The 18,373-nt window shown below is 52.0% G+C and overlaps 1 protein-coding gene across 1 annotated transcript in view; it reads left to right on the top strand.

Moving 5' to 3' along the window:
- ZFAND3 (zinc finger AN1-type containing 3) overlaps positions 1 to 18,373 on the top strand; it is a 245,594-nt gene that overhangs the window by 120,331 nt on the left and 106,890 nt on the right. The window contains exon 3 of the mRNA XM_075338982.1: positions 11,549 to 11,725. Coding sequence (XP_075195097.1) covers positions 11,549 to 11,725 — 177 coding nt within the window. The remainder of the gene's footprint in view (positions 1 to 11,548; positions 11,726 to 18,373) is intronic.

Raw genomic sequence — 18,373 nt, forward strand, 5'->3', positions numbered from 1 at the left:
TGGCAGCCGAGTCAGGTGGAGGCCAGGACACAGGTCCCGGGGTACTGACTGAAGATGTGACAGTCTCGTCGATTCTGGCCACATCTAGTCAGGGGTTTCAGGCAGCGTTAGAAGCTGACGACAGCCTGAAAGCTCTTAAGGAGCAGGCGGCACAGCCTCCCTCGGACTCGGACCCGGAGCGAGTGGTCTGGGACCAAGGACGGCTGTACCGGGTCACGGTCCAGCAGGGTTCACCGGAGGCGTGGCCCAGGGACCGACAGTTGGTGGTACCCTATCCGTTCCGGACGGAGTTGTTGCGGATCGCACATGAGATTCCGATGGCCGGACACCTAGGGATCGCTAAGACCAAGGCCAGGTTAAACCAGCATTTCTACTGGCCAAAAATGGGGGCCGATGTGGCTGCCTACTGCCGTTCGTGTGAAACCTGTCAGAGAGTGGGGAAGGCGGGGCCACACCCCAAAGCCCCACTAGTATCTCTGCCAATCATCGATGAGCCTTTCAGGAGGGTGGCTGTGGATCTGGTCGGCCCGCTGGCCATCCCCAGCAGCTCCGGGAAACGCTTCATACTGACGGTAGTTGACTATGCCACCCGGTACCCAGAAGCAGTGGCCTTGTCGTCCATTCGGGCTGACAAGGTGGCCACCGCATTGCTGGAGATTTTCTCCCGAGTGGGTTTTCCCCAGGAAATGCTCACCGACCGGGGGACCCAATTCATGTCCCAGCTGATGGAGACCCTCTGTAAGCAAGTCCAGGTGCGACATCTGGTGGCCAGCCCGTACCATCCACAGACTAATGGCCTGTGCGAGCGGTTCAATGGCACCTTAAAGCAGATGCTTAAGATGTTGGTCGACTCCCATGGGCGTGACTGGGAGCGGTATCTCCCACACCTGTTATTTGCTTACCGGGAGGTTCCACAGGCCTCAACAGGATTCTCACCGTTTGAGCTCCTGTACGGGCGACGTGTGCGGGGCCCCCTGGCTCTGGTGAAAGAGGCTTGGGAAGGGGATTTGGCCACCCCTGGAGTGTCGGTTATCGAGTATGTCATGCGCTTCCGGGACAAAATGCAGGCCTTGACGCAACTGGTACACGACAATATGGCTCAAGCCCAGGCCGATCAGAAGCGTTGGTACGACCAGAACGCTTGTGAGAGGACCTACCAAGTGGGTCAAAAGGTGTGGGTACTGGTCCCCGTACCACAGGACAAGCTTCAGGCAGCCTGGGAAGGCCCATACCTCGTGTACCAGCAGCTCAACCCTGTAACGTACCTGGTCACCCTGGACCCTGCCCGTGGAAGGCGGAAGCCCTTCCATGTGAACATGATGAAGGCACATCATGAGCGGGAGGCATGTGCGCTCCCCGTGTGCAACCTGCCCGAGGAGGGAGAAGCGGAAACCCTCTTGGATATGCTAGCCCAGGTTAGGGCAGGCGGATCCATTGAGGATGTGGAGGTTGGCCACCAGCTCTTGGAGGACCAACGGTCCCAGCTGTGGGCCACCCTACACCCCTTCCGGGGGTTGTTTACCAACCAGCCCGGAAGGACTGACTTGGCTGTCCATCACGTGGACACTGGGGATCATCCCCCGATCCGGCGTTCAGCATATCGGGTCTCCCTGGAGGTGCAGCAACACATGCGCCAGGAGATTGACGAGATGCTGGAGCTGGGGGTGATCCAGGCATCCAACAGCGCTTGGGCCTCGCCTGTAGTCCTCGTCCCTAAGAAGGACCGAACCACTCGGTTCTGCGTGGACTACAGGGGGCTCAATGCTGTCACGGTCGCCGATGCGTACCCAATGCCACGCATCGATGACCTGCTCGATCAGTTGGCCGGGGCTCAGTACCTGACCATCATGGACCTGAGCCGGGGATATTGGCAGATCCCCCTGACTCGCAAGGCCAGGGAACGCTCTGCCTTTATTACCCCATTTGGACTGTACGAGTCCACGGTGATGCCATTCGGGATGAGGAATGCCCCTGCCACTTTCCAGCGGATGGTCAACACCCTGCTCAAGGGACTTGAAGGGTACGCGGCCGCGTACCTGGATGACATTGCCGTCTTCAGTCCCACCTGGGAGGACCACCTAGAGCATCTAGCACAGGTGCTCAGGCGGATCCACCGGGCAGGTTTGACCATCAAGCCGGGAAAGTGTCAGCTGGCCATGAGCGAGGTCCAGTACCTCGGTCACCGGGTAGGTGGGGGAACGCTGAAGCCCGAGCCTGAGAAAGTGGAGGCCATCGCATCCTGGCCCACCCCCAGGACCAAGAAGCAGGTGATGTCCTTCTTGGGGACCGCTGGGTACTATAGGAGGTTTGTTCCATGCTATAGTAGCCTGGCAAAGCCCTTGACGGACCTCACCAAGAAGAAGCTGCCCTCTGCAGTCGATTGGACAATGGACTGCGAGACAGCCTTCCGGGCCCTAAAGGACGCCCTGTCCAGCCCGCCCGTGCTACAGGCAGCCGACTTCACGCGGCCGTTTGTAGTACAGACCGACGCCAGTGACTTCGGCCTCGGTGCGGTGCTCAGCCAGGTGGACTCTGCGAGCCAAGAGCACCCAGTCTTGTACCTGAGCAGGAAGCTGTTACCAAGGGAAGTGGCCTATTCTACAATGGAGAAGGAGTGCCTGGCCATAGTGTGGGCCCTGCAGCGTCTGCAACCCTATCTATACGGGCGCCACTTCATCGTGGAGACGGACCACAATCCCCTCAGCTGGTTGCACACCGTCTCTGGGACGAATGGGCGATTGTTGCGATGGAGCCTTGCGCTCCAGCAATACGACTTCACCATTCGCCACAAAAGGGGCCGTGACCACGGTAACGCAGACGGGCTGTCCCGACAAGGAGAGGTCGCGGACGGGTGCACGGGGGAACACCGGAGTGTGCTGCCCCCTAGCGCCCTCAAAAGGGGGGAGGTGTGAGGTAAATCCTGGGATATGAAGAGGAATTATGACTAGAAGTCATAATTGCTCTCATCACTCCCTGGCAGTGCCCCCCTCCCTTCTTGTGCTCAAATGTCCAGCATCTGTGAAGGTGTCACATCCCACTTACACCTCCAACAGCCATCTCCTCTGATATGGAGATGAGATGTTGTGCGGACAATGGACACAGGATGGCTCCCTGCCGTCACCCTGTAACAAGAGTTGTATCTCATTAGCAAGGCTTGGAAGTAGCCAGACAGAACGACTCCAGTAAAAAATGGTTCATATCTCGCAAGCCATATCTCCGATAAATATGGCAACCATAAAAATGGTGTTTGCGCAGGCGGACGATGCTGGCACACCTTTTTTATGGAAGGGGGAGCTTGGGAAATGCCCCAGGCGTGATATCAGCCAATGGGGAACTGGCAGACAGGTCATGAGTCCCCTCGTTCTGTAGCTAAATTCATAACTGTCACAATGAGAGCATTGGCGTCCGCCTACGACGCTCCCAGGCAAAGTTATGGCCCATATTCCATGTTGGGATATTGTCCATAACTCAAGCCAGGGGTGGAGCAGTGCTCCCTGTGAGGTCACTAAGGTAGGAGGGGACCTGGATCTGCCCAGGTTGATAACCCTACTTCGGCCATTTTCCAGGGTTCTTCTGCTCGGGGGCCTGGTTGGGAAAGACCTGTGAGGGGGTTCCTGGAAACCTGGTCTACAGCGCCCCCCTGTGGCCAGACGCAACAAGGTAACTGCTGGAACTGTGTATGCCTGTTTGTAACCCATGCTTTGATTGTAACTGTACTCTGACATATGTATATTCTGTAGATTCCCTATTGTATATATTGTAGTTTCTAGTGTGCTTTAGGCGATTAAATTATATAATTAATCTTGGGCTGTTCTGTTATCTCGATCTTGAATCCCACGTCTGTGTGTTCGGCTAATAGTTACCGTAAATCGGTTGGTGGCAGCGAGTTGTGCCAAGGATTATTGTGGGGAGGCCAGTGAGATTCGGGGAGAGTTTATATATTCCGCCCGCGGAGGTCGGGGGAATATATACCCTTCTCTCGCCGGGGGCCCTTCAATAATCGGCATAAGTAGTATAGCGGCCTCCTTGCTTATTGTCGGGCAATTCCATAATTGGCCTGACTATAAGAGGGGCGCTAGAGAGCGCGTCACGTGCTCTGTCTGTCGGTCGGGAGGTATAAAGTAGGGGTGACCCCCACTTGTTACCCCCCGATTGTGACGTACTGGTAGCCAGCGCGGGGGATTTCTGAGTGACCCCCCCGGTGGTTTGTGACAGGCACAATCCGGCACTTTGCAGGAAAATCGCAACAGTTTTTTTTTTTTTGCTGCCAGTTGCGTTTTTTCTGCATAGACTTTAATTAGTGCCGCATTGTGCCGCATGGGCTTGCGTTCCATCCGGATTTTGCCGCATGCGGCAGATTTAGCCGATGCGGCGGCCGGATGGAACGTTGCCTGGCATGTTTTTTTTTCGTGCAGCAAAAATAACCGCATTGCGCTGCATTCGGCCGATGCGGCGCATTTTTCAATGCATGCCTATGGCGGCCGGATGCGGCGCGATGTGGCAAAAACCGCATCCGGCCGCCGCATGCGGTTTTTGCCACTGCACATGCTCATGAGCATGCCGCAAGCAGCAAAAACCGGACGGGCCGCATGGGAAAAACTTATGCAAAGGATGCGGTGTTTTCACCGCATCCGTTGCATAGCTTGCACAGGCGGATTGAGCCGCACAGCTCAAGCCGGATGTGTGAAAGCAGCCTAAGACTCCTGGAGATGGCTCCGGTGTGTCCGGCACAGACAGTGCATAGAGTGAAGCCCGTGCACCTCCGCTCCATGCATTCTCTATGGGACTGCTGGAGATGGCTCCGGTGTGTCTGGTACAGACAGTGCATAGAGTGGAGCCCGTGCACCTCCACTCCGTCTATTCTCTATGGGACTGCTGGAGATGGCTCCGGTGTGTCTGGTACAGACAGTGCATAGAGTGAAGCCCGTGCACCTCCGCTCCATGCATTCTCTATGGTACTGCTGGAGATGGCTCCGGTGTGTCTGGCACAGACAGGGCATAGGGTGGAGCCCGTGCACCTCCGCTCCATGCATTCTCTATGGGACTGCTGGAGATGGCTCCGGTGTGTCCGGCACAGACAGTGCAGAGTGGTGCCCGTGCACCTCCGCTCCATGCATTCTCTATGGGACTGCTGGAGATGGCTCCGGTGTGTCTGACACAGACAGGGCATAGGGTGGAGCCCGTGCACCTCCGCTCCATGCATTCTCTATGGGACTGCTGGAGATGGCTCTGGTGCATCTGGCACAGACAGTGCATAGTGAGCCCGTGCACGTCCGCTCCATGCATTCTCTATGGGACTGCTGGAGATGGCTCTGGTGCATCTGGCACAGACAGTGCATAGTGAGCCCATGCACCTCCGCTCCATGCATTCTCTAGGGGACTGCTGGAGATGCCTCCGGTGTGTCTGGCACAGACAGGGCATAGGGTGGAGCCCGTGCACCTCCGCTCCATGCATTCTCTATGGTACTGCTGGAGATGGCTCCGGTGTGTCTGGCACAGACAGGGCATAGGGTGGAGCCCGTGCACCTCCGCTCCATGCATTCTCTATGGGACTGCTGGAGATGGCTCTGGTGCATCTGGCACAGACAGTGCATAGTGAGCCCATGCACCTCCGCTCCATGCATTCTCTAGGGGACTGCTGGAGATGCCTCCGGTGTGTCTGGCATAGACAGTGCATAGGGTGGAGCCCGTGCACCTCCGCTCCGTCTATTCTCTATGGGACTGCTGGAGATGGCTCTGGTGCATTTGGCACAGACAGTGAAGAGTGGTGCCCGTGCACCTCCGCTCCATGCATTCTCTATGGGACTGCTGGAGATGGCTCCGGTGTGTCTGGCACAGACAGTGCATAGGGTGGAGCCCGTGCACCTCCGCTCCGTCTATTCTCTATGGGACTGCTGGAGATGGCTCCGGTGTGTCCGGCACAGACAGTGCATAGGGTGGAGCCCGTGCACCTCCGCTCCATGCATTCTCTATGGGACTGCTGGAGATGGCTCCGGTGTGTCCGGCACAGACAGTGCATAGGGTGGACCCCCGTGCACCTCCGCTCCGTCTATTCTCTATGGGACTGCTGGAGATGGCTCCGGTATGTCCGGCACAGACAGTGCATAGGGTCGAGCCCTTGCACCTCCGCTCCGTTTAGTTGTGGCTCTGCAGAGCTCCACTCCCGACACCGCTAGGGTCCCAGCTTTCGGTAAGTCCTCCTGATGGACAGGTGGTGGCTCTGTCGGAGGACCCCCGGTGCCCTCCAGCACGGCACCTCTGTCCTTTGTAGATGGGATGCCCCTCGTTGCATTCGTGGCGTTCTGTGCAGTCTGGGCCTGTGCTTTGCGCTTTCTGCAGAAGGTGCAGGGATTTGTGTAAAGCCTATGGATGGGACGGCTGCAGATTCGGTGCCACCTCCCTCCCTCGTTGGCCGGCAGCAGGCGGTGGCGCTCCTCGCAGGTGCCGCTCCTCGCAGGTGACGCTCCTCGCAGGTGACGCTCCTCGCAGGTGACGCTCCTCGCAGGTGCCGCTCCTCGCAGGTGCCGCTCCTGTCTCCTTGACACCGTTTAGAAGGAGCGAATTATTCTTTGGTGTGACCGTCGCGCTTCTCACCTCCGCCGCTAATTGCACAGACTTGTAGCTGGAGCGTTTCTCAGCAGTGAAGCCCCCTCCCCGCGTCCCCCACCCCCCGCCCACCGATCTGCTGCCGAGGATGGCACTTGTAGTCCCTGCTCATTATCATTTATCAGTGTTTTATCATTTATCAGCAGGACATCTCAGGGTTCATACAGTATATGGAGACAGTAAGCAAGCAGGACATCTCAGGGCGCATACAGTATATGGAGACAGTAAGCAAGCAGGACGTCTCAGGGTTCATACAGTATATGGAGACAGTAAGCAAGCAGGACATCTCAGGGTTCATACAGTATATGGAGACAGTAAGCAAGCAGGACATCTCAGGGCGCATACAGTATATGGAGACAGTAAGCAAGCAGGACGTCTCAGGGCGCACACAGTATATGGAGACAGTAAGCAAGCAGGACGTCTCAGGGCGCACACAGTATATGGAGACAGTAAGCAAGCAGGACGTCTCAGGGCACATACAGTATATGGAGACAGTAAGCAAGCAGGACGTCTCAGGGCGCACACAGTATATGGAGACAGTAAGCAAGCAGGACATCTCAGGGCGCATACAGTATATGGAGACAGTAAGCAAGCAGGACGTCTCAGGGTGCACACAGTATATGGAGACAGTAAGCAAGCAGGACGTCTCAGGGCGCACACAGTATATGGAGACAGTAAGCAAGCAGGACGTCTCAGGGCGCATACAGTATATGGAGACAGTAAGCAAGCAGGACGTCTCAGGGCGCATACAGTATATGGAGACAGTAAGCAAGCAGGACGTCTCAGGGCGCACACAGTATATGGAGACAGTAAGCAAGCAGGACGTCTCAGGGCGCACACAGTATATGGAGACAGTAAGCAAGCAGGACGTCTCAGGGCGCATACAGTATATGGAGACAGTAAGCAAGCAGGACGTCTCAGGGCGCATACAGTATATGGAGACAGTAAGCAAGCAGGACGTCTCCAGGCGCACACAGTATATGGAGACAGTAAGCAAGCAGGACGTCTCAGGGCGCATACAGTATATGGAGACAGTAAGCAAGCAGGACGTCTCAGGGCGCACACAGTATATGGAGACAGTAAGCAAGCAGGACGTCTCAGGGCGCATACAGTATATGGAGACAGTAAGCAAGCAGGACGTCTCGGGGCGCATACAGTATATGGAGACAGTAAGCAAGCAGGACGTCTCAGGGCGCACACAGTATATGGAGACAGTAAGCAAGCAGGACGTCTCAGGGCGCACACAGTATATGGAGACAGTAAGCAAGCAGGACGTCTCAGGGCGCATACAGTATATGGAGACAGTAAGCAAGCAGGACGTCTCAGGGCGCACACAGTATATGGAGACAGTAAGCAAGCAGGACGTCTCGGGGCGCATACAGTATATGGAGACAGTAAGCAAGCAGGACGTCTCCAGGCGCACACAGTATATGGAGACAGTAAGCAAGCAGGACGTCTCAGGGTGCATACAGTATATGGAGACAGTAAGCAAGCAGGACGTCTCAGGGCGCATACAGTATATGGAGACAGTAAGCAAGCAGGACGTCTCAGGGCGCACACAGTATATGGAGACAGTAAGCAAGCAGGACGTCTCAGGGCGCACACAGTATATGGAGACAGTAAGCAAGCAGGACGTCTCCAGGCGCACACAGTATATGGAGACAGTAAGCAAGCAGGACGTCTCGGGGCGCATACAGTATATGGAGACAGTAAGCAAGCAGGACGTCTCAGGGCGCACACAGTATATGGAGGCAGTAAGCAAGCAGGACGTCTCAGGGTGCACACAGTATATGGAGACAGTAAGCAAGCAGGACGTCTCAGGGCGCATACAGTATATGCAGACAGTAAGCAAGCAGGACGTCTCAGGGCGCATACAGTATATGGAGACAGTAAGCAAGCAGGACGTCTCAGGGCGCACACAGTATATGGAGACAGTAAGCAAGCAGGACGTCTCAGGGCTCATACAGTATATGGAGACAGTAAGCAAGCAGGACGTCTCCAGGCGCACACAGTATATGGAGACAGTAAGCAAGCAGGACGTCTCAGGGCGCATACAGTATATGGAGACAGTAAGCAAGCAGGACGTCTCAGGGCGCACACAGTATATGGAGACAGTAAGCAAGCAGGACGTCTCAGGGCGCACACAGTATATGGAGACAGTAAGCAAGCAGGACGTCTCAGGGCGCATACAGTATATGGAGACAGTAAGCAAGCAGGACGTCTCGGGGCGCATACAGTATATGGAGACAGTAAGCAAGCAGGACGTCTCAGGGTGCATACAGTATATGGAGACAGTAAGCAAGCAGGACGTCTCAGGGCGCATACAGTATATGGAGACAGTAAGCAAGCAGGACGTCTCAGGGCGCATACAGTATATGGAGGCAGTAAGCAAGCAGGACGTCTCAGGGCGCACACAGTATATGGAGGCAGTAAGCAAGCAGGACGTCTCAGGGCGCATACAGTATATGGAGACAGTAAGCAAGCAGGACGTCTCAGGGCGCACACAGTATATGGAGGCAGTAAGCAAGCAGGACGTCTCAGGGCGCATACAGTATATGGAGACAGTAAGCAAGCAGGACGTCTCAGGGCGCACACAGTATATGGAGGCAGTAAGCAAGCAGGACGTCTCAGGGCGCATACAGTATATGGAGACAGTAAGCAAGCAGGACGTCTCAGGGCGCATACAGTATATGGAGACAGTAAGCAAGCAGGACGTCTCAGGGCGCACACAGTATATGGAGACAGTAAGCAAGCAGGACGTCTCAGGGCGCACACAGTATATGGAGACAGTAAGCAAGCAGGACGTCTCAGGGCGCATACAGTATATGGAGACAGTAAGCAAGCAGGACGTCTCAGGGTGCATACAGTATATGGAGACAGTAAGCAAGCAGGACATCTCAGGGCGCATACAGTATATGGAGACAGTAAGCAAGCAGGACGTCTCAGGGCGCACACAGTATATGGAGACAGTAAGCAAGCAGGACGTCTCAGGGCGCATACAGTATATGGAGACAGTAAGCAAGCAGGACGTCTCAGGGCGCATACAGTATATGGAGACAGTAAGCAAGCAGGACGTCTCAGGGCGCACACAGTATATGGAGACAGTAAGCAAGCAGGACGTCTCAGGGCGCACACAGTATATGGAGACAGTAAGCAAGCAGGACGTCTCAGGGCGCATACAGTATATGGAGACAGTAAGCAAGCAGGACGTCTCAGGGCGCACACAGTATATGGAGACAGTAAGCAAGCAGGACGTCTCAGGGCGCACACAGTATATGGAGACAGTAAGCAAGCAGGACGTCTCAGGGTGCATACAGTATATGGAGACAGTAAGCAAGCAGGACGTCTCAGGGCGCATACAGTATATGGAGACAGTAAGCAAGCAGGACGTCTCAGGGCGCACACAGTATATGGAGACAGTAAGCAAGCAGGACGTCTCAGGGTGCATACAGTATATGGAGACAGTAAGCAAGCAGGACGTCTCAGGGCGCATACAGTATATGTAGACAGTAAGCAAGCAGGACGTCTCAGGGCGCACACAGTATATGGAGACAGTAAGCAAGCAGGACGTCTCAGGGCGCATACAGTATATGGAGACAGTAAGCAAGCAGGACGTCTCAGGGCGCACACAGTATATGGAGACAGTAAGCAAGCAGGACGTCTCAGGGCGCATACAGTATATGGAGACAGTAAGCAAGCAGGACGTCTCAGGGCGCACACAGTATATGGAGACAGTAAGCAAGCAGGACGTCTCAGGGCGCATACAGTATATGGAGACAGTAAGCAAGCAGGACGTCTCAGGGCGCACACAGTAGGATATATGGAAAATAGTCAGGACAGTCTGGAGACAATGGGTCTGGATAATGGAAGCTCTAGGCAGGATGGAAACTATAGGCAAGCAGGATGTATGGAGACACATTGCCATGGAGTGTAATGTCAGGTGTGAGCGCTCTGCATAGGGGAGACACATTACCATGGAGTGTAGTGTCGGGTGTGAGCGCTCTGCATAAGGGAGACACATTACCATGGAGTGTAGTGTCGGATGTGAGCGCTCTGCATAAGGGAGACACATTACCATGGAGTGTAATGTCAGGTGTGAGCGCTCTGCATAGGGGAGACACATTACCATGGAGTGTAGTGTCGGGTGTGAGCGCTCTGCATAAGGGAGACACATTACCATGGAGTGTAGTGTCGGATGTGAGCGCTCTGCATAGGGGAGACACATTACTATGGAGTGTAGTGTCGGATGTGAGCGCTCTGCATAGGGGAGACACATTACCATGGAGTGTAGTGTCGGATGTGAGCGCTCTGCATAGGGGAGACACATTACCATGGAGTGTAGTGTCGGATGTGAGCGCTCTGCATAGGGGAGACACACTGCCATGGAGTGTAGTGTCGGGTGTGAGCGCTCTGCATAGGGGAGACACACTGCCATGGAGTGTAGTGTCGGATGTGAGCGCTCTGCATAGGGGAGACACATTACCATGGAGTGTAGTGTCGGGTGTGAGCGCTATGCATAGGGGAGACACATTACCATGGAGTGTAGTGTCGGATGTGAGCGCTCTGCATAGGGGAGACACATTACCATGGAGTGTAGTGTCGGATGTGAGCGCTCTGCATAGGGGAGACACACTGCCATGGAGTGTAGTGTCGGGTGTGAGCGCTCTGCATAGGGGAGACACACTGCCATGGAGTGTAGTGTCGGATGTGAGCGCTCTGCATAGGGGAGACACATTACCATGGAGTGTAGTGTCGGGTGTGAGCGCTATGCATAGGGGAGACACATTACCATGGAGTGTAGTGTCGGATGTGAGCGCTCTGCATAGGGGAGACACATTACCATGGAGTGTAGTGTCGGATGTGAGCGCTCTGCATAGGTCACTAGACACTTTGTTGCTTTTCCTGATTTTCTTCTTTTGTTTTCTTTCTTTTTTATGTAAAGATTTCCAGAAGAAGCAGCCGGACGAGGACTCCGCCCCCAGCACAAGCAGCAGCCAATCAGATCTATTCCCCAGCGAGATAAACAGCGACAACGGAAATACCTCGACGCCCCCGCAGAGCGGCCCCAGCCCGCCGCACTCGACAGACCTGAATGTAGCGTCTCCCCGGGAAGAGGAATGTAAGAATCTGAGGCTACATCACGACTCGTGCTCCACCGGCCTCCAGAGCTGCGCTCGCACTTGAGTGCCCTCACCTCAGACAGATGGACAATGGCCACCTGAGAGCCTGCAGGAAGGGAGCAGAAGTGTGAGTGCAGCTCTGGATGTGTGTGGAGTATAAACAAGACGTGTCTGTAATACTGGGGATGAGTGATCCATATAACAGTGCCAGCTCCGTATACAAATGTCCATATAACAGCGCCAGCTCCGTATACAAGTGTCCATATAACAGCGCCAGCTCCGTATACAAGTGTCCATATAACAGTGCCAGCTCCGTATACAAGTGTCCATATAACAGTGCCAGCTCCGTATACAATTGTCCATATAACAGCGCCAGCTCCATATACAATTGTCCATATAACAGCGCCAGCTCCGTATACAAGTGTCCATATAACAGCGCCAGCTCCGTATACAAGTGTCCATATAACAGCGCCAGCTCCGTATACAAGTGTCCATATAACAGTGCCAGCTCCGTATACAAGTGTCCATATAACAGTGCCAGCTCCGTATACAAGTGTCCATATAACAGTGCCAGCTCCATATACAAGTGTCCATATAACAGTGCCAGCTCCATATACAAGTGTCCATATAACAGTGCCAGCTCCATATACAAGTGTCCATATAACAGCGCCAGCTCCATATACAAGTGTCCATATAACAGTGCCAGCTCCATATACAAGTGTCCATATAACAGTGCCAGCTCCGTATACAAGTGTCCATATAACAGTGCCAGCTCCGTATACAAGTGTCCATATAACAGCGCCAGCTCCATATACAAGTGTCCATATAACAGCGCCAGCTCCGTATACAATTGTCCATATAACAGCGCCAGCTCCATATACAAGTGTCCATATAACAGTGCCAGCTCCATATACAAGTGTCCATATAACAGTGCCAGCTCCGTATACAAGTGTCCATATAACAGCGCCAGCTCCGTATACAAGTGTCCATATAACAGTGCCAGCTCCGTATACAAGTGTCCATATAACAGTGCCAGCTCCGTATACAATTGTCCATATAACAGCGCCAGCTCCATATACAAGTGTCCATATAACAGTGCCAGCTCCATATACAAGTGTCCATATAACAGTGCCAGCTCCGTATACAATTGTCCATATAACAGCGCCAGCTCCATATACAAGTGTCCATATAACAGTGCCAGCTCCATATACAAGTGTCCATATAACAGTGCCAGCTCCGTATACAAGTGTCCATATAACAGCGCCAGCTCCGTATACAAGTGTCCATATAACAGCGCCAGCTCCGTATACAAGTGTCCATATAACAGCGCCAGCTCCATATACAAGTGTCCATATAACAGTGCCAGCTCCGTATACAAGTGTCCATATAACAGTGCCAGCTCCGTATACAAGTGTCCATATAACAGCGCCAGCTCCGTATACAAGTGTCCATATAACAGCGCCAGCTCCATATACAAGTGTCCATATAACAGCGCCAGCTCCATATACAAGTGTCCATATAACAGCGCCAGCTCCGTATACAAGTGTCCATATAACAGCGCCAGCTCCGTATACAAGTGTCCATATAACAGCGCCAGCTCCATATACAAGTGTCCATATAACAGTGCCAGCTCCGTATACAAGTGTCCATATAACAGTGCCAGCTCCGTATACAAGTGTCCATATAACAGCGCCAGCTCCGTATACAAGTGTCCATATAACAGCGCCAGCTCCGTATACAAGTGTCCATATAACAGCGCCAGCTCCATATACAAGTGTCCATATAACAGCGCCAGCTCCGTATACAAGTGTCCATATAACAGCGCCAGCTCCATATACAAGTGTCCATATAACAGTGCCAGCTCCGTGTACAAGTGTCTATATAACAGTGCCAGCTCCGTATACAAGTGTCCATATAACAGCGCCAGCTCCGTATACAAGTGTCCATATAACAGCGCCAGCTCCGTATACAAGTGTCCATATAACAGTGCCAGCTCCGTATACAAGTGTCCATATAACAGTGCCAGCTCCATATACAAGTGTCCATATAACAGCGCCAGCTCCGTATACAAGTGTCCATATAACAGTGCCAGCTCCGTATACAAGTGTCCATATAACAGTGCCAGCTCCGTATACAAGTGTCCATATAACAGCGCCAGCTCCGTATACAAGTGTCCATATAACAGCGCCAGCTCCGTATACAAGTGTCCATATAACAGTGCCAGCTCCGTATACAAGTGTCCATATAACAGTGCCAGCTCCGTATACAAGTGTCCATATAACAGCGCCAGCTCCGTATACAAGTGTCCATATAACAGCGCCAGCTCCGTATACAAGTGTCCATATAACAGTGCCAGCTCCGTATACAAGTGTCCATATAACAGCGCCAGCTCCGTATACAAGTGTCCATATAACAGTGCCAGCTCCGTATACAAGTGTCCATATAACAGCGCCAGCTCCGTATACAAGTGTCCATATAACAGCGCCAGCTCCGTATACAAGTGTCCATATAACAGCGCCAGCTCCGTATACAAGTGTCCATATAACAGTGCCAGCTCCGTATACAAGTGTCCATATAACAACGCCAGCTCCGTATACAAGTGTCCATATAACAGTGCCAGCTCCGTATACAAGTGTCCATATAACAACGCCAGCTCCGTATACAAGTGTCCATATAACAGCGCCAGCTCCGTATACAAGTGTCCATATAACAGCGCCAGCTCCGTATACAAGTGTCCATATAACAACGCCAGCTCCGTATACAAGTGTCCATATAACAGTGCCAGCTCCGTATACAAGTGTCCATATAACAACGCCAGCTCCGTATACAAGTGTCCATATAACAGCGCCAGCTCCGTATACAAGTGTCCATATAACAGTGCCAGCTCCATATACAAGTGTCCATATAACAGCGCCAGCTCCGTATACAAGTGTCCATATAACAGTGCCAGCTCCGTATACAAGTGTCCATATAACAGTGCCAGCTCCGTATACAAGTGTCCATATAACAGTGCCAGCTCCATATACAAGTGTCCATATAACAGTGCCAGCTCCGTATACAAGTGTCCATATAACAGTGCCAGCTCCGTATACAAGTGTCCATATAACAGCGCCAGCTCCGTATACAAGTGTCCATATAACAGTGCCAGCTCCGTATACAAGTGTCCATATAACAGCGCCAGCTCCGTATACAAGTGTCCATATAACAGCGCCAGCTCCGTATACAAGTGTCCATATAACAGTGCCAGCTCCGTATACAAGTGTCCATATAACAGTGCCAGCTCCGTATACAAGTGTCCATATAACAGCGCCAGCTCCGTATACAAGTGTCCATATAACAGTGCCAGCTCCGTATACAAGTGTCCATATAACAGTGCCAGCTCCGTATACAAGTGTCCATATAACAGCGCCAGCTCCGTATACAAGTGTCCATATAACAGTGCCAGCTCCGTATACAAGTGTCCATATAACAGCGCCAGCTCCATATACAAGTGTCCATATAACAGTGCCAGCTCCATATACAAGTGTCCATATAACAGTGCCAGCTCCGTATACAAGTGTCCATATAACAGCGCCAGCTCCGTATACAAGTGTCCATATAACAGCGCCAGCTCCGTATACAAGTGTCCATATAACAGCGCCAGCTCTGTATACAAGTGTCCATATAACAGCGCCAGCTCCATATACAAGTGTCCATATAACAGCGCCAGCTCCATATACAAGTGTCCATATTACAGTGCCAGCTCCATATACAAGTGTCCATATAACAGTGCCAGCTCCGTATACAAGTGTCCGTATAACAGCGCCAGCTCTGTATACAAGTGTCCATATAACAGCGCCAGCTCCGTATAACAGCGCCAGCTCTGTATACAAGTGTCCATATAACAGTACCAGCTCCATATACAAGTGTCCATATAACAGCGCCAGCTCCGTATACAAGTGTCCATATAACAGTGCCAGCTCCATATACAAGTGTCCATATAACAGTGCCAGCTCCGTATACAAGTGTCCATATAACAGCGCCAGCTCCGTATACAAGTGTCCATATAACAGCGCCAGCTCCGTATACAAGTGTCCATATAACAGCGCCAGCTCTGTATACAAGTGTCCATATAACAGCGCCAGCTCCATATACAAGTGTCCATATTACAGTGCCAGCTCCATATACAAGTGTCCATATAACAGTGCCAGCTCCGTATACAAGTGTCCGTATAACAGCGCCAGCTCTGTATACAAGTGTCCATATAACAGCGCCAGCTCCGTATAACAGCGCCAGCTCTGTATACAAGTGTCCATATAACAGTGCCAGCTCCATATACAAGTGTCCATATAACAGTGCCAGCTCCATATACAAGTGTCCATATAACAGTGCCAGCTCCATATACAAGTGTCCATATAACAGTGCCAGCTCCATATACAAGTGTCCATATAACAGTGCCAGCTCCGTATACAAGTGTCCATATAACAGTGCCAGCTCCGTATACAAGTGTCCATATAACAGTGCCCGCTCCGTATACAAGTGTCCATATAACAGCGCCAGCTCCATATACAAGTGTCCATATAACAGTGCCAGCTCCATATACAAGTGTCCATATAACAGCGCCAGCTCCGTATACAAGTGTCCATATAACAGTGCCAGCTCCGTATACAAGTGTCCATATAACAGTGCCAGCTCCATATACAAGTGTCCATATAACAGTGCCAGCTCCGTATACAAGTGTCCATATAACAGTGCCAGCTCCGTATACAAGTGTCCATATAACAGTGCCAGCTCCATATACAAGTGTCCATATAACAGTGCCAGCTCCGTATACAAGTGTCCATATAACAGTGCCAGCTCCGTATACAAGTGTCCATATAACAGTGCCAGCTCCGTATACAAGTGTCCATATAACAGCGCCAGCTCCATATACAAGTGTCCATATAACAGCGCCAGCTCCGTATACAAGTGTCCATGTAACAGCGCCAGCTCCGTATACAAGTGTCCATATAACAGCGCCAGCTCCGTATACAAGTGTCCATATAACAGTGCCAGCTCCGTGTACAAGTGTCCATATAACAGCGCCAGCTCCGTATACAAGTGTCCATATAACAGTGCCAGCTCCGTATACAAGTGTCCATATAACAGCGCCAGCTCCATATACAAGTGTCCATATAACAGCGCCAGCTCCGCATACAAGTGTCCATATAACAGCGCCAGCTCCGCATACAAGTGTCCATATAACAGCGCCAGCTCCGTATACAAGTGTCCATATAACAGCGCCAGCTCCATATACAAGTGTCCATATAACAGCGCCAGCTCCGTATACAAGTGTCCATATAACAGCGCCAGCTCCGTATAACAGCGCCAGCTCTGTATACAAGTGTCCATATAACAGCGCCAGCTCCGTATACAAGTGTCCATATAACAGCGCCAGCTCCATATACAAGTGTCCATATAACAGCGCCAGCTCCATATACAAGTGTCCATATAACAGTGCCAGCTCCGTGTACAAGTGTCTATATAACAGTGCCAGCTCCGTATACAAGTGTCCATATAACAGCGCCAGCTCCGTGTACAAGTGTCTATATAACAGTGCCAGCTCCGTATACAAGTGTCCATATAACAGTGCCAGCTCCATATACAAGTGTCCATATAACAGTGCCAGCTCCGTATACAAGTGTCCATATAACAGCGCCAGCTCCGTATACAAGTGTCCATATAACAGTGCCAGCTCCGTATACAAGTGTCCATATAACAGTGCCAGCTCCATATACAAGTGTCCATATAACAGTGCCAGCTCCACATACAAGTGTCCATATAACAGTGCCAGCTCCGTATACAAGTGTCCATATAACAGCGCCAGCTCCATATACAAGTGTCCGTATAACAGTGCCAGCTCCGTATACAAGTGTCCGTATAACAGTGCCAGCTCCGTATACAAGTGTCCATATAACAGCGCCAGCTCCATATACAAGTGTCCATATAACAGTGCCAGCTCCGTATACAAGTGTCCATATAACAGTGCCAGCTCCGTATACAAGTGTCCATATAACAGCGCCAGCTCCGTATACAAGTGTCCATATAACAGTGCCAGCTCCGTATACAAGTGTCCATATAACAGTGCCAGCTCCGTATACAAGTGTCCATATAACAGCGCCAGCTCCATATACAAGTGTCCATATAACAGCGCCAGCTCCGTATACAAGTGTCCATATAACAGCGCCAGCTCCGTATACAAGTGTCCATATAACAGTGCCAGCTCCATATACAAGTGTCCATATAACAGCGCCAGCTCCATATACAAGTGTCCATATAACAGCGCCAGCTCCGTATACAAGTGTCCATATAACAGTGCCAGCTCCGTATACAAGTGTCCATATAACAGTGCCAGCTCCGTATACAAGTGTCCATATAACAGCGCCAGCTCCATATACAAGTGTCCGTATAACAGTGCCAGCTCCGTATACAAGTGTCCATATAACAGTGCCAGCTCCGTATACAAGTGTCCATATAACAGCGCCAGCTCCGTATACAAGTGTCCATATAACAGTGCCAGCTCCGTATACAAGTGTCCATATAACAGTGCCCGCTCCGTATACAAGTGTCCATATAACAGCGCCAGCTCCATATACAAGTGTCCATATAACAGTGCCAGCTCCATATAC

Source organism: Anomaloglossus baeobatrachus, chromosome 3 (assembly GCF_048569485.1).
Source record: "Anomaloglossus baeobatrachus isolate aAnoBae1 chromosome 3, aAnoBae1.hap1, whole genome shotgun sequence".
NCBI lineage: Eukaryota > Metazoa > Chordata > Amphibia > Anura > Aromobatidae > Anomaloglossus > Anomaloglossus baeobatrachus.